Raw genomic sequence first — 23,895 nt, 5'->3', positions numbered from 1 at the left:
GTCATCCCTAACCTTTCATCCCATGCTTCCCTCAACCCTCATCCCCTCATTCCTCCATCCCTCAACCCTTCACCCTCATCCCTTCATCCCTCATCTCTTCAATCCCATGCATCCCTCAACCCTCATCCCCTCATTCCTTCATCCCTCAACCCTTCAGCCTCATCGCTTCATCCCTCATCTCTTCACCCCATGCCTCCCTCAGCCCTCATCCCTTCATTCCTCACTCTTCATCCCTTGATCCTAATCCTGTCATCCCTAACCTTTCATCCCATGCTTCCCTCAACCCTTCACCTTCACACTCATCCCTTCATCCCTCCCCTCTTCATCCCATGCGTCCCTCAACCCTCATCCCCTCACTCCTTCATCCCTCAACCCTTCACCCTAATCCCTTCATCCCTCATCTCTTCATCCCATGCGTCCCTCGACCCTCATCCCCTCATTCCTTCATCCCTCAACCCTTCACCCTCATCCCTTCATCCCTCAACCCTTCACCCTCATCCCGTCATCCATCATGTCTTCATCCCATGTGTCCCTCGACCCTCATCCCCTCATCCCGTCATCCATCATGTCTTCATCCCATGTGTCCCTCGACCCTCATCCCCTCATCCCCTCATCCCTTCATCCCTCAACCCTTCACCCTCATCCCTTCATCCCCATCCATCTGACCTCGACCCTCATCCTTTCTCTAATTTCTCAATCCTCACCCCTTCACACTTTCATCCAAACTCATAATCCATCAAACTCAGTAAACCATTCTAAATCGTTATCTTATTGGTGTGGTCTTTGTCAGTGAATGAAATATAAATATATGATCTTTCCAATTTATACCTCAGGACGACAGGATGAACGATGACCTTCTCCGATCCTTTGGGAAACATGTCATGTACATCCTCAAAACTTTCGTTCGGTATAAAAACTTTATGATGCGTGGTTTGAATAATGACCGATTGCAACGTATTACATGGTTTTAAAATCAGCTCTTTTTTGATTTACACTCCTTTTTCGGGACAGCGGTATTATTTTAATTTTTGGATGATGGATATAAAGAACATCCGTATATCTTTTTCTGACGTTCTCACTGTTCTGCACAGTCACAGTGTTGGAGTCATAAACCTATCATTAGTCATCATTAATCCTTAGGTCTCTCTTGAAACTGGCTGCTCCGTAGTGTACCCTGGAGGTATTACATTGCCCATAACTACCCTTGGCTTTAAGGCTATGACAGAAATTATGACCTTAATAAAGTTGACTTTGCAATATTTGCACGCATAAGCATCTTACAGCTGATACAAAAAGACTGTCTGGCTCTGTTTTAGGGCTCCCACGGGCCGTCTCTTGGCAGGCGGTGGATGTCTTCATGACTTAACGGGCCGTCAAAGGGACTCAAAAATCCTTTATGAATAAAGTCCACATGGCCAGTTCAGCAGTGCCACTTGTCATTTACCTTCTTAATGTGAAATAGTAGCATTACACGTCATGTATGATGAGATTTCTTCACATTTATTCCTATTAATATTTGACAAAAGCACTCAGGGGTTATCCAAGCTGTAGATAAATATTACATCAGAACGCACCATAGCTGGTAAAGTTATGCATTTTTACACCTGAATAATGAGCCAATAAAACACATCAAACTGCCCACATGCTCGTCTGAGTCATTTCACATTTAAGCCACAGTCTCATCTTTGTTCCTCCACGATGGCAGACGTCGAACTGCATCACAGGCCGTCATAAAGATGAGGTGATGATGTGTTATTTTCAGGGCTCTGGCTCTGTTTATTTCCTGGCGACTCCACAAAAAAACAAACAGCCTGCACTGTAACTTAATTCTCAGGATAAATCCTTCAGCAGGATAAGTGTAGCTGAATGTGGCTGGTGTTTATCCAGTAGTCCTTCTCATCGTAACACTGTTGATAAATGTCACAGTCTCAAAAAACAAAAGAATGCTGCTCTGCGTGATCTCCAAGAATTGTTGTTTATGGCCCCCTGTTGGATAACAGGGAAATGGAGACTTTTTCTGATATTTAAAACTTATCTGCAAATATAGACTGATTGTGTTTTAACATGATCAAGAGTCCTCAAGGATTGTGATATGTTCCTTTTGGTTGTTTTCTTTTAAATGATTTTGGTTTCTTGTTTTGTTTTGATTTGGTTTTGAGAGAGACACAAGATTAAATTAGCAGCAATATCATGATTTCTTTACGTGTTCTGGGTTTTTTTCATCTCAGATTTATGCTGACAGAAAGTTATTTAAAACTAACAGCATTTCCAAGGACACTGTTGAATAACTGTGCTGGTTCAATAATCACAGCTAGAGGCTGAACTCATTATAAACCACTGATCTAATAACCCAATAACTTGGTGATTGTGACATAACCTCTTCGCCTCCTTCTGTTCTTTGCTTCATACTTTTACATTTTGTACTTTTGTCATCTTTCAGTTTCAATCTTGCTCTGTTTTTTTGCTCTGTGAGGAACTTTGTGTGCTGCATCTTTCCTGCACAGAATTGGGCAATTTGAAGTTCAAGAGGACTTATGGTTAAATAAAAGTTGCATAAATGAAATTAATATGGGACCATCTCCTGTTTTGTGGGTGTTTTTTTCTGTCTTGTTAAATTGAAATTCAGAAACTTCTAGCTGCATGTGCAGATTGAAAATAGGGTGAAAGTGGTGAAAAGTGGAGGTCACCTACAGATGCTGAAGATCATTTAGAGGCTCATTTGTAGTATATAATAATGAGATTTTAAGGCATCCATTTGGACTGGCTAAACTTTATGTTTCATCAGTGTTAAATTTCAGTTTTCTCCTCAGGATGAAGGCCCAGTAGAGGAAGGACAAACTTATTCAAATCACATCCAATGAGTAAATAAATATGAATTTACGCACGATGTTAGCTGTTGGATAGCAGCACTTACACAAGTCCACCGCAGGTTTTTCATCTCTCAGTGAGAATTTGAGGGGTGGGGCCTGTAATGCCCGCTGGCAGTGCTGAGGTTTGGATGCAAATATCACGGCTTTGTAACTACTTGTCTGAGTTGGATGCAGTTCGACGCACCAAAGTGGATTTAAAAAAGCGCAACTCGCTGGAGCTTCAGTGCAAACACGCGTCCAGACCTCAGAAGACGAATTTAAAAAGTCTGAGTGACTAACTTCATCGGAACATAAATATATTTTTATGCATATAGTCTTTCACTGGAGGAATTAATTTTTAATTCTTTGCGCTTTTTTTCTTTTCTTGTGCGTCTTGTGAGTCTCCACAGCCTGCAAGGGAAGTTGCCTCGAAATTGTGACAGATGTGAAAGAAATGAAATCATATGTCTTTTTAAATGATGACAGAGAAAAGTTGCATGGGGGTATCCTGTAGGAGGAGTTCTTTGTGACCAAACAAGTAACGGATTTTCCCTTATAAAAAAGGAAATTGAGTCCCGACCGCTCAATGAACAGCATTATTCGGAGACCCCGCTGCGCAGGTGCGTTGATTTTTATTTTACATTTACATTTTACATTCAGATTAAATGTTTCAAGGCTTTGGTTTATGATTTCTTTTAAGTAAATATCCTAAATTGGGGTTAACTTTGTTTTAACGAATCTAGAAATTTGAATGCGTAAAAATACTTTATTGTAAACATATGGAAAACGGTCTTGGTTTAATATGTTAATCGAGCGTTTCTATGGATATTGTTAATCTAATTATATATAATTATTATTGTTAATTATATGCTGTGACAACCTTGATTCGTTTTATTTTGCAATAAATTACATTTTCAGATTTGTGAGATTTAAACTGCCCCATTTTTAGCCTTCATATGAACCAACTTTTTCCATAAGTGCATTTTAAACTAATTCAATATTTAACCAAATAAATTCAATTATACTGAAAATTATTATCATATTTATTATGTTGACATAATATTTGACAATTTTTCTGCTGCTTAAACTTAACTTAAAAGTAGGGTACAGTTTACATACAGTTTTTTTTACTCTTTAGGAAAACATCCTGCAGCATCTATCCTCACACACACTCGTGTTAACACACCACACAAACTCATTGTCATCCTCAGGAGCTACATAAATGTCAGCCTCTCCAGTTTCAGAATGACAGGCAGGGAGGGATTTAGAAAAACAACAGGACAGTGACGTGAGGGCAGAGATGCTGGACTGGGGACAGGTGGGGATCTGCACTTGATTTCCCTTCTCCCTGAGGAGCAGTGCAGTGCAAACAGCTGTAATCCAGCATGGTGTGCGAGCCTCAGAGGCAAAGCTGAGCTGCGCTCAACTGAGCTGTGCAGGATCAACCCTCTGACTGCCGGGGCTGTGCAGGGCTTAGTCCTACATGAAAACTCAAAAAGAGAGTCTGGTGCTGGTGATGGTCTTCTCTGCTCTGAGCATTGAGTGTTTGTCAACTGCTGCACATTTGACCTCTCACTGCCTGAAGTCTTTAAGCTGCAGAGCGGAGGAAGTGATTACCAAAATGGTTAAGGCTTCTGTTGATGCTGCTGGTGCAGCCAGGTGTTTCTCCTCATTCTGGACAGGCTATCTAAAGATTTAGATTATAATATGTTGAGAGCGTAGGGATGATGCCTCAGTCAGCACCTCATCTCTACCGTTACCTCTTTCCTGTAGTATCTCTTTATGTTCTTTTTCGGTTTTTCATTGTGGGTGAAATTGGCCAGCACAGCTACAGCTTATGGCTTGGATGTAAAAAAAGAAATCATGTATTTTATGAATATCAAAATAAACAAAACATAAATGGTCACCATGACTGAGTTAAAGCACCCACAAATTCCTGTAGAATTGTTTGCTGCACACACAGATGGCCAAATTTGGGGAGAAAATGTGCCCAGAATTTCCCGCTAACTCGCCTTTTGGAGTCCATGTAGCAGATGCCACTTAAGAATAATTTCATTTTGAAAACAGGAGTGATTTGAGGTTAGTGTGGGGCCACAATAGGGAAATGCTGGCTCCAGCGTTTGGCCGTTCCTATGTGAGGGAAAAGACGTTATGACTAGTGAGCACACACTGAAATATCTAAAAGTTTGTGCCTTTTTTTAATCCTTTCTCTGTCTTCTGTGTCTCTTGATGCAAATACTATTAGTTTGTGTGTGACTGAGACATTTTGGTACAAGTTAAACAAGCTGATGTTCTTTGGTCAGCTCTTAAATATGTGTGGAAAAGCCAGTAGGTTCAGCCACAGGCAGAAAGTTCATCGACAGGTTGCATTTGTAACTCTGAGCTCAGAGTTGTGGCACCTTCTCCAGTTCGATAAATTCCCAGTGTGGCAGCTCCCTTTCAGTGCTTGAATAATTGATAGATCAAACTTAGGACTTACAAAGGAGGCAATTTAATCTCCTGACTATTTGATGAGCGGGGGGTTAGTTTCATTGGGCTCAGCTGAATGTGGCCGACGGTGAGGAAAGGCACACAGTTTAATGGATGAGGGAGCAGAGACAGAGAACTTTGAAAACATACAGGTGCCACAGTGTGCCACAGTTGCCTGGTGAGATGACTGTTTGTTAAAAACAGGCCTTGAAATGGAGATGGGCTGAGAGTACAACAATCAGTTTTCCCTGCGAGTCAACAGCCCGATCCTGTCTCTTATCTCCATGGTGTGCGAGAGCAGATATGGATGAGCTGAGGTGTGCTTCTGGCAGGTTGCGCAGAGTCGTGGGAGTGCTGGGTTATGAAAGAGTCTCTGGCACGGAGTCTTGAGTTACTCAGTGCTGGAAAGGTTATGTTCTGAGTGATCCAGACACTTAGCATGTCCCATTCTCCAATCATCACTCTCTCAAGTAACAGGTGCTGCAGAAGACTGGTTGCACCACTCTTTTGGCTCATTCCTGTAAATATGACTTTTAGCCGAGAGGTGTCAGTGACACTGAGACTCATTAAGTGTTAAGAAGTAAATAAACCTACTGCCGGGAAAGAGAGTCAGAGATGTTTCCCAATTAGGAGAGGATACAAGTGACCCTGTTCTTGTAATGATTAGACAAGGAACTTCTTTTTTTTCTTGATATGAGTCTTTATTCTGTCTTTATAGATCGCATCATCTCACAAGATGACTCGTGATTATCACATGGACTTGGAATCAATCTGGATTTGTTTCCATTTGAGTTAGAAATTAAATGAAAAATGGATTTTATCATTATGTAATTTTCAGATCATACTTTACCCTGGCCTCGAGTGTAACTCCTCTTCTGGATGCTTAAAATATTTTGGATCAGTCCAGCTAAAAGAAAAATGGTGAAATATGAAATGTTTTGTCCCTTTTGATTTATACTTAAACAAATAACGTAATGTTGCCTGCAGGAATGTTTAGACGCACCAAATGGCATTGTCCCTAGTGTGAATCTGAGCCACAATCAACTCAACAGCCTAATATGGTCCTATTTTTCTTTATTGAGCTGCGAGGGAGGACCTCCCATTGCTCAGATCCTAACATGTTCTGTGTGTCCTCTTCACACAAGAGCTGTAAATACAGGCAGCATATGACACTATCTAAAAAAGATCTCAGCACCAAATACAACAAAGGCCTCCAGCCCGAGTGTGTGTTGCATTTCCCAGATGGAGCTGACTTCACTGTGTTTTCAAATAATCAACATGTTCAGTTCATCACCCGAGTCCAAATACAACTTGAAATGCCACGACCTTGAAGTGTTTGTGGTGTTTAGTTTCCTTGTTTCACAACTGATCATTTAAATTAGCTGGTTAGTTCTCGATGATACATGAATGAATGTAGCCTAGACCAAACAATGTGTCCCTGGTGCAGTGGGTTAGAACTGACTGTCGCTGATTTAAGTATGTAAATGTGCTGACAGTACACTGACATTATTGTATTGCTTTTGAAAAATATGCTGAAGGAATACTCCAACATTTTGGGGAACTGGGTTTGCTTTTTTGCTGAGAGTTAGATGACAAGATTCTTGTGCTCATATGATAAATATGAAGCTACAGCCAGCAGCCGGTTAGCTTAGCTTAGCTAAAGATGGGGGAAAGGGGAAAACAGCCAGCCCGGCTCTGTCTAAAGGTAACAAAAGTCATCTTTTGGCACATCTAAAGCTAAATCTATACAGAACTGATGGGTAAAAAAAAATACAAGCTGCGGTTTTATTGAATAGTTTTTTGGCCAGTTGCAGTGAGTTTTGGCAGTGGTGCTTCCAAGAGGGGCCATGGCCACCCTGATACAATTGATAGCCTCCAAAATGACATTACTGACTTTAAGAGGGCATGGCGCACTCAGTTTTTAAGCTACGATGGTAGTGGTACCTTGTGAAACCAGCCAACCTAAGGCATCCATTTGTACCAACCATCATGGCATAGCTTGTCAGGAAGGGGGCTAGATAACGCTCCAAAGTTAGGCTCATTTTTGGCGAGGGAATAATTGGCATGGCAATCTGAAATGGGTCCATTGAATGAAAATGGGTGCACCCCAAGAGGCGCCACTGAGTTTTGTAGTCTCGTCGTAACAATGTGGATGCTAGGCAACAAGGAGAGACTTCAGGAAGTCACTGCACCTGGCCGAGAAAAGTTTGACCCATAACACCTCAGTTTTGTACTGATCAAATAAACAAAATCTAGCATGTTAATCAGTAAGCTTTAGAGGTGCCAGTAGGCAGATTTCATCACCTTTGGACAGAGCCAGGCTAGCTGTTCCCCCCTTTTCCAGGCTTTATGCTACACTAAGCTCAAAGTGGTTCTTTGGCTTTATAGTGCTATAGAGAACCATTAGATGTGCCAGTTGATATGTGTCCAAATGACACTTTTACTTAAAACATGAATGGTTTTTATTGATAATTTCTTCCAAAATATTGGCTTAAAAGATTCAGAATTTAGTACAAAATGCTTACTGAGAAACACAATATGTTCCCAAACCTGTCATATTTCCATGCATGCCGGGACAAAAAGGTTGAGTCACTCATTTAATGTGTTATCCCTGAAAATAGAGCCCGATCTCACTCCAAAGTCGTCGAAATCCAGCGCTTGGGGCAGTGACTTGCGGCGTCAGAAACCAGCGAAAAAAGGCGTCCTTTGTCGTCGGCATGGTACACGGCTGGTTGCAGGTATAGTTTAACGGCACCCGGTGGCGTCAGGGGGAAACAAGGTGGGACATGGATGAAAGTCCGACTGGGGCAGGCAGGAGAGATGGTAGATGAGTCCAACAAACACCGACCCAAGAGAGCGGTGTTTGCATCCCATAATATTCTAAAGCCAATCCCTGTTCTTTTCTTAAACCTTACGACATGTTTTTGTTGCCTAAACCTAACCATGTGTGTTAGTTGTTGAAGGAAAAAAAAAAAGTCAATTCGTAGTATTGTAGTGACGTAGTGCGTTAATTTTGAAAGAGACTGTATGTAAACATTGAATTTCCTGTGAAAACTGAAGTGTGTTTTGAAAGAAGACAATGCATGTAACAGGCAGAAGTTGACACGGTGTCCCAGAACGTCAACAACCAATGCACCCAAGGTACCTTGCACGTTGTATGTGGACATGGAAAGTGCATGACCAAACGTCAATATGTGATGAGGTCAGAGTGAGATTTATGTCGGGAAATACAGTATTTGCAGGCTACTAAACAAAGCTGAAGGACCAGTAGAGAATCTCTAAAGAACCATACAGGGACTTAAAAAGTTTTTTGTTGTGCTATATTGCACCTCAACCCACAATAAAGAACCACAGAGGAACATTTTTCTGTGTCTGCACAACCCTTCTCCTTAACCTGTTCTCCATCTGTCCATCTTCTCTGCCTCCTTTCTTCCTCAGCAGGTCCTGGTACAAGCAGATGTGTTGTCACACATAGTCAAGAACCTGTATCCATCTTTTCTCAAGTTGCATGCCAATATTTTAGTGCCTCTTTAGTTCATCTTTTATAAGACACATGCTTGTGAGCTCAGGCACCCACTGACAGCAAAGTCTCTTCAAACAGCGGGTTCCCTGCTTCCCTGCCAGCCCACCCCAAGCTTCATGGGTTGAACCACCAGAAGTTCGACAATCTCCTCTTCATTCTCTCCTCCTCGTCATCCTCCGCACAACCCCTCAACCCCACCCTCCATCCTACAACCCCGTGCCGTCTACTCTCTTTACCAGTACTACTACCAGCGTGATGGCTTGTTGCGCCTCGGGCTTATTTAGACTTGCAACCGCAGCATCACCCTCGACTTCACAGACTTGCGGACGCAGTAGCCACTAGAGTGAGAGATCCAGAGAGACAGAGGGGAGGAAAGGGAGAGACAGACAGAGACAGAGAGCAGTACCACAGGAGAGAGGAGGGATCATCTGTCCCAGCAGCAGAGGGATCCACCTGTCCCACAGAGGAAGGGGCCCCCCCCACCTGATCCATCTGGTCGCAGGGGGGGACCCTGCGTAGCCGGGAAGGCAACAGGGACTATGCAGCTGGGACTGGTGGCGCTGGCAATGGTCTTCTTCAGCTCCATGGGTCACAGCGATGTTCTCAAGCTCTCCAAGGCGAGAAGGCAGAGACGGGGTGAGTTCCCTCTTTCTCAGTTTGTTTTGATCTCCTTTTTCTTCCTCTTCAGCGCTGCTGCCTTTCGTCTCTGCGGTCTGAGTCACAGTGGTGGATGTCTTGTAAACATTTAACAAGCAAAGTAAAGATAACATTTTGTTTATTTTCTCATCATTCTTATTTGTTTTTCCTAGATGGGTTATGTTAGGTTCAGTGTTTCCCCTGAATGGCTCGTCTTTCTTCCTCTTTTTAAGATTATGCCTCTCTCAGTTTATGTAAAACTTTTATGGGTATTAGGATTGTTTATAGAGGGGGTTTTGATGGATTCGCCCTCAAAGCCATCACTCTTTTTGTGTCTGGCTCTGTGGGCACATAATGGAATGAGTAGCTGACAGTTCTAAGCTCTCAATTGGACCATGTTGCCGGTGTTGTTGGAAGCATTTTTCTGACCTCACGCAACCACAAAAAAGATGGTGCTCAGCACCGACTTGCAGTATATCTCTGGCCTTAAAGCCTCAGCACTGGTGTTAATGTCAGCTTTGAAATAAGTCTTCCTTTACACACAAGGAGCTTTCAGTCAATGCCAAGGTCACCCCAACCTCTGTGAACCAGAATTCATTTAATACCATGACTGGCCACGGTAACAGATGGGTTTATTAAAATCACACACACACACTGGAAAAGGAAGAGCTGTTGTTTGTGTCATAAAAGAGGAATATTTTACACACTCATATGTATATGCATTGGCCTTAGATGCTGTTGCAGTTTGTCATGTGCCACTGTAATGAGGACAGAAGGATTTGGGTCAGTCACCATATACATGAGCGCCCTCTACAGCGTCACTGTCAGCTGAGGCTTCTCCCTGTCAGATATGAAAGTGATCTACGATTTACACCTCTGATTTACAGCTTTTAAATCTTCAGTGTCATCAGATTTCTCTCTCTGAATGATTTCAGTGTAACGCAGAGATGAAATCGAGACCGTCAGAGAGGAGCTTCAGACAGCGCAAATGCTCTCATTTCCAATCCACCACGTGTCACAAACAGTTTACAACACCGCTACATCCTCTGATTCATACACTCCTCTCCGCTTTGGTTAGAGATTACTCCCCAGGGCCATTATTAGTCCTTTCATTTGTGATAGCGAGCAATACGACCTGGCTGTAATTGCTGCATTTGAGGTTACCGTGACTCACACATGGTGTAATCTGTTCATGGGAGAACCCTTTTAACGCTTTTACTGTCCGACTTATCTCTGGGAGGCAGGATGGCAGATGGATTGCTGTGTGAGAGCATGTATATTTAGAGCTGATACAGTGCAAGAATGTAAATCATCTCTCAGGACTGTGGTTTTGTTTCTGAGCAGCTCCCAGAAAAAGGATGTGCCATTTGACACATTTCCTAGAAATGATTTAGATTGCAACTGGTGATACACTGGTTGTGCTTTTGTTGGAAGATGAGGGAATTTGATTAATGTCTGAGTCTGGGATGACAACAAAGTGATGTACAACAGTTTGCATGTGTACTTTTTATAGGCGTGCGTATGAAGAGAGCATGAGTACAGCCTGAAATGCATCTGTAGTGTATTTTCAGACCTAGGACAGGGGATGAATGGTGTTTAGTGCCACTGTAGAAAAACACTGGCACTATTTGATTCTTGGCCACGTCCGTAATGATTGCAGTTTTCTTATGCCCAGATCATTTGTGACTGACCCCAGTAGAGGCCCTGTGTGATGTTAGTTGCCTGATTATGACTGGCTCTTGGTCGGCTGTCGGCCCCAATTACCCGGGTTTCTCCAAATGAAAATCTGTTAAGGATCTCCGGCGAGCAGCTTGAAGTAAACATTGAGTAACTGTTCAAACAAAGATGTTTGGCCTAGCCCCCGGTTAGATGAAGCTGAAAGCATTAACCCCTGCTTGTTGGAGCGATAAAGCCAGTTTATGGTTGAATCTGCGGAGATGCCAGAAAAATATTAAAGTTTCCTGACATGCCCTCGTTAGAATTAACATCTGGCTGGAAACAATTTATCTTTTTATGTGATAGTACTCCATGCTGTTCTGGTGTTTACCTCAACCTGACTGTTCCTGTCTTTATGTTTATTATATTTCCACAGTTAGCACTGAGGGGCCACCATCTTGCCCCAAAGGCTGTGACCGATGCTCCGAGTATAACGGCTGCATCAAATGTAGACCCAAGCTCTTCATCTTCCTGGAGCGCAATGATATTCGTCAGATAGGCGTGTGCCTCGCCTCCTGCCCCATGGGATACTTTGGCATGAGGAACCCAGAAGGCAACAACAGATGCACCCGTGAGTTTTGCTTTGTTCAGTAGACTCTCGACCAAACAACATTACAAGTGTCACTGTGCACCAACAGAACGTATCAGTAGGCGCATTAGATTTGTAGATACACATCTGGAAACTAACACTTGGCAACAGCTCATTCTGTAAAAATCCACAAAGCTGATGTCAAGGCTGCAGAAGTGCAAACGATCTGTTTATCTTTGGCTCAACCATCTCCTGTTTGTGTACAATATGGGAGTATTTGGAGGAGTAGAGGGATACCCTGCTTGTTTCTTTGTCTTGTGTATCTTATTTGTTGTATTTCCAATTTTTAACACCACTTTGTGTGTTTGACAAAGACCTAAAATATCAATACAGAAAACAGAGATGCTACCATGTGCCTAACCCTTTATTTTCCTGTGTAATTTCATGCTGCCTTATTTTTTGACCTATCTGTGATACTATTTTCCAATGCCTGAGTGAATAGTGAATAGGAAAGACCACTTGATGAAATCCGTCTGTTGTTGCTATAATCCATGTTGAAAAGAGCACCAAAATAGCCACCACATCCAGCGAAGTATTTGCTGAACTGGAGGAAACTCAGTAGAATTTTTAATTGAACTGGTCTTCATTATAGGCAGGTTTGGCTCATTTGGAAGGTGGGTGAAAGGGTGGCCACACTCACGGTACTTAAAACGTACTTAGCTGGATCTGGTGGCACTGGTCCCGCACTTCAGCCGAGGAGTGCCAGCACCTCAGTCTGTTGTCTGTTTCCCCTTACGTGCGGGCCGAAAACAGGGTCGGAACAAAATCCCAACAAAAACATCTCTAATGCGTTGTTGTTTGTCTGTTCTTAAGAGGATATGTGTGTTTTTTATTTGGCCCTCATGTGCAAAGTTCATGCCAGGCCTCAGTCCGTGTCTGTTATGCTTTTACTATTTTCACTGTATTTCATTCTAATACACCCTTACTAACTGTATCATACACAGTCTCTGAGATAAAAGGTTTATTTGAATGTGAGCGGGGCTAAAAAGATCGTTTTCTGCACAGTAAAACATGTATTACCTCAATAGTTAACTCAAATTATTTAATGACATTTAATGACATTCATGGCTTCAAGTGAGTTGTAGGTGTAGGTGTGGTGGGCAGCTACAATACCCAGCAGCCTGTTGTGATTTTCTGCTACAGGAAGAAATATGCAGGCTATTCTTCTCTTTAGAGATGTTTTTCTTGACTGCCCATCCCTGTATCACATAATGCTTATCAGATGTTAATATTTTCACTTAAGTTTGCATAACCCCAAACTTAAAACTGCTGCTTATGGTGATGCAATATTGTTAGATTTTGATACTTCGGTTTTCATAAACAGGAGCTGTAATTTTGTGCTCCAGCTGTTAGTGGTGCTAAACTTTCTTGTTTGAGCCCTGTGTTTTACAGCCCTTATACTGAGAGGTAGACAACATACAGTGATGTGTTTCTAAATTAACAGGTTATATTGAGACATATCTTATTTTCCATGTTGCATCAGTGCAAACGACACGAATGGAATTTTTATTATCATTTGAGATTTTTGCATTTTGTATCAGATATTTGGATATTTTGCAAAAAAAATTCAGCCCCATGTGTTACAGCATTCCTCCAACGTCCTGGTTTGTTGCAGAGAGGGCTGAATTTCCTCAGCAAATTCTTTTCGGAGGCCCGCGGTGGCTATCCTGGGTTATTATCCAATCATCTGACTTTATACATGTCATCCCAGAATGTCTTGTTAGCAACATTTGTCTTACATTATAGGGCTACAAACGTCAGGACTGTCAAATTTAGCTGTCAAGGGCTTAAAAATAGTAATTGGGAGCAGGAGGCAAGAACCCAGTGTTAGATCATTTCTGACCTTGGCGTCCGACCAGCAGCAGAGTAGACATTCTTACTGTAAGTTTAGCACACATGAACACAACGGGTCTAGATCTGAATCATTTCCTTTATAGAAATATTGACAGGAATTTACAGATTTCCATCTTCCGCCGCTGTTGTTCCAAGAGAACAAGGAAGTGCCTTTCAAGATGAGGCCAAAGCTTTTTGGAGTCTTTTAAAGATGTCTGTTTTTTGTCCTCCTGTGTTTGTAATTATCCAAATTTCGAGGAGTTGTTTGTTTGACTGGAGAGTTAAGAGATTTTAATGAGTCTGAGGTGTACAGAAACTCTTGAGAAACCCGCTGAAGCGATACACTCCTGGCTGTACTCATTCACACCCGCTCTCCAAAAAAACAAGGCCTGTGGTGCATGTGTTTTTAAGAGAAGAGTGTTACTCCCCCTAAACAGACCTCGTGTTGTTTAATCACTAATAAATCTCTCAGAGGAAATAAAATACAAGTTCCTCTTGCCCTGTCTCCAGAGAACCACTTGCCTTCTCCGGCTAAAAATGTGATGAATATTCTATTAAAGAGATTTCTTGTGACATTTTTCTACAACAAGATCAAAAAATTCTGAAGCTAATAACATGAACTCTTACCATCAGCAGACACAATGTGACTGAAACTGATTTGATCCCTTCATTTGATCCTCTCTTTTTGTCTTTCAGAATGTAAAATAGACAATTGTGAAGCGTGTTTCAATCGCAATTTTTGCACAAAATGTAAGGAGGGCTTGTATTCACACAGTGGGCGATGTTATGTCAGCTGCCCTCCAGGCCAGCGCACCTCCAACGAGACCATGGAGTGTGTCGGTGAGTGACCTTTGACTTTTACCCTGAACTGTTTAAGCATCTCTTAAAGATCTAGTGTGTAGAATTTAGGAGCATCTATTGGCAGAGTGTAATGTAATATTCATAACTATGTTTTCATAAGAGAGAGAATTGTTGTTTCTGTTAGTCCACTATTGTTTCTACAGTAACACAAAATGGACAAATCAAACACTGGCTCTAAAAAGGGTCATTCATGTTTTTGCATTTGTGCATCAGCCACCCACACGATTGGCATACGGAAGAAGTTTAAGTTGGTTGCAACCTGCAACCTCACCACTAGATGCCGCAAAATTCTACACACTAAGCCTTTAAAGCTCCTTTAATGAACTAGAAGGTATTATTTCACTGTCTTCCACTGAAGCATTAAAAGGTGTGAGCCACATGTTGACTCAATCTTTATTATCACTTAATGAGCAGCCAACTATGTTCAATTGGCCAGCCTGGGAAAAGGGGAAGTGAACTCGAGAAAATTCACAAGATCTCTTTATATTGCCTTTCTTTTTCTTTTCTTTTTTGGTATTGTTGTTGAAAATAATTCTATTATAAGTTATAAACAACAGCAGTAACAGTTGTTGCTCCAACTGGACCCTGCTGGTGTAACCGTAAAAACCTTTGTTGTGAGCTCAGTTTACTTAATAGCCATCTGCTTTGGTACATTTTCAGGTTCACAGCAACCCTCTCAATCTGTCCCTCTCAAGTGAAAATAAAAGCAAGAAAGTTAAAAATTGCTTTCAGATTCGAAAATTACTTAGTCATTATTGTGAGCTAAAACTGCTGAGCTGTAAAAAGCAGACATGAAGGCTGTGAAGCAAATGTGCTGTGTTAGAGCTGCGGAGCATTCACTCACTACCTCAGTCCCCATTTCTCTTCATGCAGGTCAGCGTCCTGCAGAGTGTGAACTGGGCGAGTGGAGCCAGTGGGGTTCCTGTATGAAGAAGAACAAAACATGTGGATTTAAGAAAGGCTCCCAGTCCCGGGTTCGCGTGCCCCTACCGCAGGTCGACATCCCCGACACTTCCCCGGCCTTGGTGCCCTCACAGACCTGTGCTCCACAGACAGAGAGGAGGAAGTGCATTGTGACCAAGACGCCTTGTGTGAGAGGTAAACACAAATACACATATAATACAGAACATTAAACACCAAGGACATGTAGTAGGGACTTCTAACTAAATGTACAGTTAGTAATAGTTAAAATCAGGTACTCAGATTACAGATGAACAAGCACTAAAGTCCGTGTGCTTCACAAAATGCCCCCACCAGTTGATATGATGACTGATGGAACCATTACTCAACATCCAAAGGCCTGTATTCCCGCCAGCGTGTCTGTGACCCGCAGCGTGTTGATTGGGTTTGGTTTGGCTGAGCTCACAGAAGGATACAGAATCTCTTGACTTCTCAGCATGTAAACAATAAACTCTGTCTACGAGCCAAGCAGATGAAGGGCGGGCATTAGGCACTGCAAAGCTGGACAAGGATCAGAGCTACACGGAGCTATTTGTTCTGAAGACCACTGAAGCGTGAGGTTTACACGGCCGTGACATGTTTGCTTGGGCTCTTATCATCCGCACAGCAGCTTGCTCTCCAGCAGGTTAACAGTCATTCTCACCAGTCAATGGCCATTATCAACTTTGATAACAGCATATTAGTTGCTCTTGGCCTCAGTCGTGGCTAATAAATGACAGATCTGGCCAATTGGTCCAGAGTTTATTGGATGATAAGTGCAACAAAAACAACAATGATCCCAGTTATTTGGTTTTAAACAGTTTATCCTTAGTAGTGAGGCAATATTTACCAGCAGTGGCGTTGGGATAATAAACCATCTTAAACAGAATTAAGAGGTAACTGTTGCTTAGCATGATTAATTCAAGCTATAGGGTTTATTCTCTTGAACTGCAAATGTCTTTGTCTCTAAATGTCACCATATACTAATCCGTTTTGCATAAAGTGCCAGCTTTAAACCAAAGTTGGAAACTTACACACATTTACAAGGACTGAGAGAATTGTAAATGAGCAGTATTTAAAGCCTTTATTGGACGGTGGCACGCTTAGGGGATTTCGGGCATGGCAGCCACATTACGCAAGGATATTTGCACAGTGTTGGCAGCTGTACAGATGTTGCAACACGTAACAGATGATATGCCTGGATATATGTGAGTAAACAAGCTTGCATATTCAAGCAGCGTCCTCTATTCTGGAGCACTTCCTATAGGACTCAGAGACTGAAGAACAGAACATGATCTGACACTGTCCCATATAGATCTGTGGTCATGTCTAAAGGGAGGGGGGCTGACGTGGCTTGTAATTGCTCAGTGAGGAGTGGGATCTTCGTTGGATGGGCTGTGACAGCACAATTTGAGAAACGAGAAGGAAATTTACTCTGTCTGACGCCTGCATCCTGGAAAGAACGTCAGCCACGGGTTCAGAAGAATAATTAACTGTGAAATATTATAAACTGCCCTATAAAAACTGCTACGCAGGCCGCCAAATTTCTAAACTTGGAGCAAAGTCATATCAGAGAGACAAGGATGACATGTGAGGTGTCACCTGACGAGTGATGAGTCATAGAAGCTTTCTGGATTGTGAAACTGTTGATGCCGAGGAGATTTTTAGTCCTGTTTTTCTTTTGTATGAAAATAAGACACATACGACTGCCAGAGTTCAAGGGAATGAATTTTCCTCTGTGAGGTAATTCATGGGTGATGGTACCATGACTCCGGTGAACCAGTTCATGTGGGTAAACTCACTCAGTGCAAAAAGAGCACAGCTGTGGATTCATCTGTGGGAGTTGGCTGGCAGGCTGGCTATATAAAACACAGGGGGCAGACCTTGTATAACATTAGTGATTTAGTGGTCTGCAGAACTCACGCTTTGTGTTGATTTGGCTGCAAATTTTTTCCCCTTTTTCCTGAAGCTCAACGAAAAGGGTCTCACGCGAAAACAGAATTCTCTGGATGTGTTTTTGCATTTGTCAGGCAAAATTGTTTAGTTTGGATGGAGAGGAGGTACAATCAGGCCTGTCATAAACTGATGGAGTCCCCCTCTCCTGGCTCCATTAGTGATTTGTTAGAAGTAATTAAGTCCTTACACAGTAAGCACATCAGCTCAGACGCTGCAGAGTGTGTGTGAGGACTCTTTACTTCACTCGAGTTCATTGTGCCTCATTGATATAAATTGAAACCATTACGGCTCAATGTTAAGTGCTTGTTTGAATGGTTGCTATAAAAGCTTGGAAAAATGTTTCTTAACACGTAACTGATGAATGTGTTGGACATAGAATCTTTTTATATGGTTTTGAGCCAACTTAACAAATAACATCAGCAGTATTGTTGTCATGATTTTGGCACTAATGGCTCTTGAAAAAGGCGAATTATTCCCATTTGTGTACTACTGTGCGGGACTGAGCCTCGCCGTTTTCAGTTGAGAGTAAAGCAATCGTGACTCTGCATGGGCCTGCGGTGAGTAAATGTTTTTGTATTAGATCTGTCCACATTCAGCTGTACTCGGTGTACTCCATCACTGCATAATGATTTTCACTGGCTGTGTAGAAATATGTTTCTGGTGAAATCTGAGTAACACTGTACCTTTGGTCTTTTTGTTTTTCTACTTTGCGCTTAAACCAAAAGAATCATAACTGTTTGTACGACAAGTTTAAAAATGCTGGTAGGGAAATAAACACAGACCTACAGTTATTACTGCACAGCAGTAGACAAACATGGTGGCGCCATAAGCCCTGCTGTTGTCAACTGCATAGTGAACACTGTCCAGCCCTTGGCACGCGTTCACTCAGTTTCCAGGATGTGCAGAGACTCTCCACGCACAAGTTCATAACAAACATCCTCCAGCGTAACTACACTCCCTCAGATACACAAAACCAAATACTTTTGAGTGCTGCCTAAACAATAGCCATCTGACACTAGGCAAAATGTCCATTTCCACTTTGTGACAGCTCCTCACGTCCTTATGGGCCATTATTGGGCCCTTGACAATGTTTAACTCATTATGCCAGAAGTGATTTTAAAGTGATTTATGTGACAGAAAATTGTGTCACTTGACTGTCCTGAGTGCTCTCACAGTTTATACATGCGCTGCATTTTACAATCAGCAGCAGCAGTAAGCTCTTTCCTCTCCTGAATGGTTTACATGTGGACATTAACCACTCTGTGATGGATGTTTGTATTTAGAGGGCAATTATACTCTTAAATGTGTGACAGGTGTGGATCCTAATGCAAGAGTACCAGCAGAGAGGAGGTGGGAGAGTCCTGTGCGTGTGTTTGTTGAGTAGCTGTTGAAATAGAAATTAAGACTAAGGGCCCCATCTTACACACAGTGCAAAAGGGGGCATAATGTAGCACAACTGTCACTGATAGATTCAGACTGACTTAGTTGTCATTTTAATGGCCAGCACCTAAGCACAAATGAACTTGTGCCCAAGGGTGTGTAGGTCTTACAATGCAGTGTGGTCAGGCACATGTTGGCTTGCTGCTATTTTGAAACAGCAGAAAGCGATTGCACCATTGACCAACAAAAACCTAGTCTAAAGCCTGGCGCAGTATTTTCCTGCTAGTTAAAGGGCACATTATTCAGACTGTAAGATGCACCTACATGGGTTCACAACTTACACTTGGATGGGTTACAGGTGACAGAAATGAGGGAAATTAATGAGGAAAATATTAATTACATTCTCTAAGATGTAAACGCAGCAGAGAGCAGAGCTGCAGGGCTGCTGTCCAACTCCCATCAAGAGAGACACTGTGCGCTTTCACACATGAGAAGCGGTGTAACTTCATTGATTATTTCAGAAGCTAGAAGTTTAGCTCTATTCCATCTGTGAATGTGAATGGAGCTTTTTCTAGTTTTCTGACCACTCAAAGCACTTTTTACACTACATGTCACATTCACCCATTCACACACACAGTCACACACTGGTGGCCAAGGCTACCATACAAGCTGCTCAGTAGCCATTCAAACGCACTTACACACCGATGGAACAGCCATCAGGAGCATTTTGGGGCTCAGTATCCTGCCCATTGATACTTCGAAACCAAAGAGGTAGAGAGTGGACAACCCTCTCTACCTCTGAGCCAGAGTTGCCCCTGTCAAGTTTCTAACTACAATTTTGGTTTTGCCGCTTAAATGTCCCACGGTATCTGCTGCAGTGACATTACTGCTCTGACTGCATTACTCTCAGCAGAAAACCACTTGCTTCTCCAATTTGCCAAATCTGTCATGGAATAAACTGATTAAATAACACATCTTTATTTAGCTAATGAATTGTAAAAACCTTTAATCATAGTAGAATATTATGACTTGTAACTTCAAGCCTTGCACATATGTGATATAACCACAATGACTTAAATAAAGTTAAAGTGAAAAACAAAGCACTGCAGAACAAGGTGTGAATATTATGAAAAATAAACATGAATATTACTGATCTCCAGTCAGTTACAGTATTGCAACAGATGACACAAACTAAAATGCACACTGACTATGTCTCTACCACTTGCCTTGTTATAGACATGTTGTTAAGGGTTCCTGCTTCAGATCCCAGGCCATGGTCAGGAAGCACACAGACTCTCTGCTTCAGTCACCCACACCTGTCTGCTCTTAGCGCATCACCGTAACTCTTTTTTCTCTCTCGCTCACTACAGCATACAATGTCATATGTAGACATGTGAATTGCACTTAAACCTGGCCTTGGCCATTTTGCCACAGTAGTAGGGCGAGCAGCGTAGATTTTTTTTTCAGTTTTCTTTTTCAGCTCTCATTTCTATATGTTATGTAGAGTGTAGGACACTGTGTGTGTGCACGTGAAACCCACAGGGCCAGTTGTTTCCCAACCCAATTTTTTATCGCAGCCTATGCAATTTGAAAATTGTGTTCCATTACATCACAATGCCCTTGATGGCCAATTCAGCATGTTGAATTAGCACCAGAGACAGTGGAACCCATCAGAGAATGAAATCACTGTGATTGGCAGTTTTATGTTATTATTTGCTAACACACAGTAAATATCCTTCGTTCTTTCAATATCGGGTTGTGTTGTCAGTTTGCTAACTGGCTAACTAGCATCTTGAATCTGTCCTGCCTATCTTCTAGTTTAACTTTTTGAATGCCCATTACGGACTAGAGCCACCTGCTGCTATTAAGAGTTATTTCCTTTCATGCAGGTGTGGAACATACATGCTAGTTGGCTGTTGGCTGTAGTCTTTGCATCGTGTTCAGTGCACCTTTTTGTCTGTCCACAGGTGACATGAGGCAACACAACAGTTGGCCTTTGTTGCCACTAATTCTTTGATGTTGGTTTGGTTGGTCTGGGCCTGAAGGGATCAGCAAAGTTATTACAATCCATCCTGAAGAGAATATTAATGTCTGCAACAGTCGCCAACATATTTCATTCAAAAGCACAAATGTTGAGCTCATGGTGGCGCTACAGGAAAAGTCAGGGGATCACCAAAAGGTTTAGGATTCAACCTCTGAGGATCATGAACATCTTTGCAAATTTTCATGGCAATTTATCCAATAGTTGTTGAGATATTTTAGTCCAGGTCAAAATGGTAGACCGACCGACCGATAAACTAACTGACACAGCTAAAAGCAACTGGCTTCCAAATGTTTAGCAATATTATTTTGTCCTATTAATTTGATTATTATTTGTTGACTACTTGCGGTACACTGGTCCCTGCTGTACATGATCCTGTCAACACGGCTTAACAAAGCATCATGCTAACATTAATGAATACTTCTGAACTGGATGAACTCGGTTTAAACTTGTTTTGCCTGCATTACAAACCACACAACTACAGCCACGAGTCCTGATCCAACACACATCCCTTATCATCCACCCTCATCCCTCTGGAATCCATGTTTTTTAAACTTTTGTTTAGCCAAGAGGAGGCGCCTCTGCATACAACAGCTGATGATGATAGATAATATACAGGAGTTTATTTGAGAAATGACATAAACCTGTTAATCATATTTCCAATGCATTCTCATTTCAGAGAGGAAGAGCAAGGGAGACCGACAAGATGATACAAACAGGGAGAATGCACACGGGCGAGGACGTGACAGCAAAGATGGGAGCAGAGGCGGAGGGGGAGGAGGAGGAGGGGGGGGAGGAGNGAGGAGGAGGGGGGAAGAGGCGAAGAGGCCAGAGCAGGACCACCACTGCTCCCAGCATCACAACCAGCTCTGTCAGCTAAACTCCATCGCTTGCTGGATGGGTGCTGAGAGAAAAACAGAAACAGTGCCTCACCCAGCAGCACCAGCCACAGACAAAGATCAAACTGATGAAGGAATGGATTAATGCTGCTATGCATTGTAGAAGATGCAAAGAGAACTGGAGGATCGCTGCAACACAAAAGGCTTATCTGAGCTTTGTGAATAGATGAACATATCTGGAAGATACTGGTGTTCAGAAAGACTTGTTGATTTTCATTCCACCATGAGGGATCACTGTTGGACTGCAAAGCCAGTGTTGAAGATAGCGGTTCGTGTCATGAACCTTTGTCTTTGTCACTTCTTGAACTAAGAACAGATTCCCGTATTTCAAATGCAGCATTTAAGCTGGAAGTCTGATAATGAATGAAGGGTCTCTTCAGTCTCTCTCTGGTCTAGATTTATTTTGTTCCAGTTTGATTTTAATCACAATCTGTTCTTTATTTGATTTCATGTTCGTGAGAGGTGGCAGATGGACTTTCTCAACAGCCGCTGTATGTGATGTAAAGATGATGAAAAGTATTAAGTCTTTGTACCTTTAGTTCCTGTTGTGAGATGAAACAAAAAAAGAAAGGCACTGGAAATCATTTGTGGTTGTTGAGGACAGAAAGTCCTCTATACAGTATATTATTTCGAGGAGGGAATCCATTACAAAACAAGCCTAAGAGAAGATGTAGGAGGATTACTGGGGGCTCAACTCACATCCTTCTCCGGTGTCTTGACACAGACTTTTGCCATTTGATAGCTTAGTTGTTTGGTCTGAAATAAATGCCGGTGTTTGTGTCAGAAAATAACTCTGCACAGAAAAGGAGGAATAAAAACACAAGTATTTGCATGTGCGTGAGTGAAAGAGAGCGTGTGTGTGTGCGTGTGTGTGCTTGTCTCTACCTAGTCTGAGTGTTGGTGTACTTTGTATGCATTTCTGCACGGAATCAAGTTGTTTGTCAATGGAACTTAGTCGTTTGTACATGTGTGTTTACGTTTGCACATATGTGTTAATATTGGTCTCATAGATTGAAGGAATAGGTTCTCGAAAAACAAGAGGAAGGAAATGTAAATGCACAGTGATATATCAAATATGCAGTAACTACAAGCCACTGATTATCATTTAAGCCATCAAATCATCAGCTGCTCAGTAATCATATCTGTTTGCAACAGGGTCTGAAGATTTTGCACAACTATAATGTTTCCTACTGCTCGTGTTTCAGAACAATCATAGCATTTTATACATTTATACTCCAAAAGCTTCATGACATTGCAGATACGGAGAGGAGGTTTTTTTTTTTCCTAGAACGTTTTTCATGGGTCTGTTTGCTTTACACACGATATTAACTTCAGGAGAAGTTACACACTACATTATTCATTCATACTATGGATTGTGATGCTGAATATGTCATACTGTGTTTATCATCAAACATACAAAGTATTAGAATCATCATGTATAGCTTATTCTGTGAAAGCCTAAATAAAGTTCAGATGAAGCTGATCAAACGTCAGTCATACACTGATTGTGCTACTAGTTTGTTTGATTTCAGTTCCAATGAACCTCATGATTTTGTCCACAACTGATCCACTATTTATTTATCCAAAGTTCTCTTATAGTATCCATGCTGTAAAGTAGTGCCACATATACACTGTATGTTTTATGTTTTACACAGATTCAGTATGTTGTGGATGTTTTGTTTTTTGGTTATCATCATAGTGCACTTGCTAGCTTAGTGGCCGCCAAGGGAGATGTGTCGGGGAGGGAGGGCACCATCATGTTGTACGTTTGTTGTTAACTGTGTTGTCAACCCTCGGTAACGTAGCATTATGTTACCTATCTAGCTAACATCGAGATATTGTTACAAAAACAAAACCCATGCGTAAAGCACTCAAAGCACATTTTTCAGTTCCTTAAAGCCCCATTTCCACCGGGCGGTACGTAACAGTTCAGTTCAGTTCGCTAATTTTATGTTTCCACTGTGAAAAGTTGTGGATGGTACCAACAGAACCGTTCTGTACTGTCCCCATTTTTGGTCCCTCTTCTGTTGGAGTACCTAGCACACAGATCTGGTACTAAAAAGGTGGAGCTGTGAACACTGCAGTCCATTGATTGGTTGATCGCAGACAGTCACTCTGCTCAGGGCTGAGTTGTGGCTGGTTTTGAGGCTCATGTAACCACTGTTCATACAGTGGAGAGTTTTAATAGTAAACTGTAACTATAA

At 42.0% G+C, this 23,895-nt stretch overlaps 1 protein-coding gene across 1 annotated transcript; it reads left to right on the top strand.

The window, feature by feature from the left end:
- Positions 1 to 3,133: 3,133 nt before the first annotated feature.
- On the top strand, positions 3,134 to 23,135 carry rspo1 (R-spondin 1). Its single transcript, XM_050046741.1, is given in 7 exon segments — positions 3,134 to 3,469; positions 8,920 to 9,477; positions 11,570 to 11,764; positions 14,312 to 14,455; positions 15,350 to 15,574; positions 21,472 to 21,593; positions 21,595 to 23,135. Coding segments are annotated over 6 exon segments (861 nt in total). The 5' UTR covers positions 3,134 to 3,469; positions 8,920 to 9,380; the 3' UTR covers positions 21,673 to 23,135.
- The last annotated feature ends 760 nt before the right edge of the window (positions 23,136 to 23,895 follow it).

The sequence above is a fragment of the Epinephelus moara genome, chromosome 6, assembly GCF_006386435.1.
Source record: "Epinephelus moara isolate mb chromosome 6, YSFRI_EMoa_1.0, whole genome shotgun sequence".
NCBI classification, from domain to species: domain Eukaryota; kingdom Metazoa; phylum Chordata; class Actinopteri; order Perciformes; family Serranidae; genus Epinephelus; species Epinephelus moara.
Note: the sequence above shows the minus strand (reverse complement) of the source record. Positions and strands in the feature narration are given on the sequence as shown.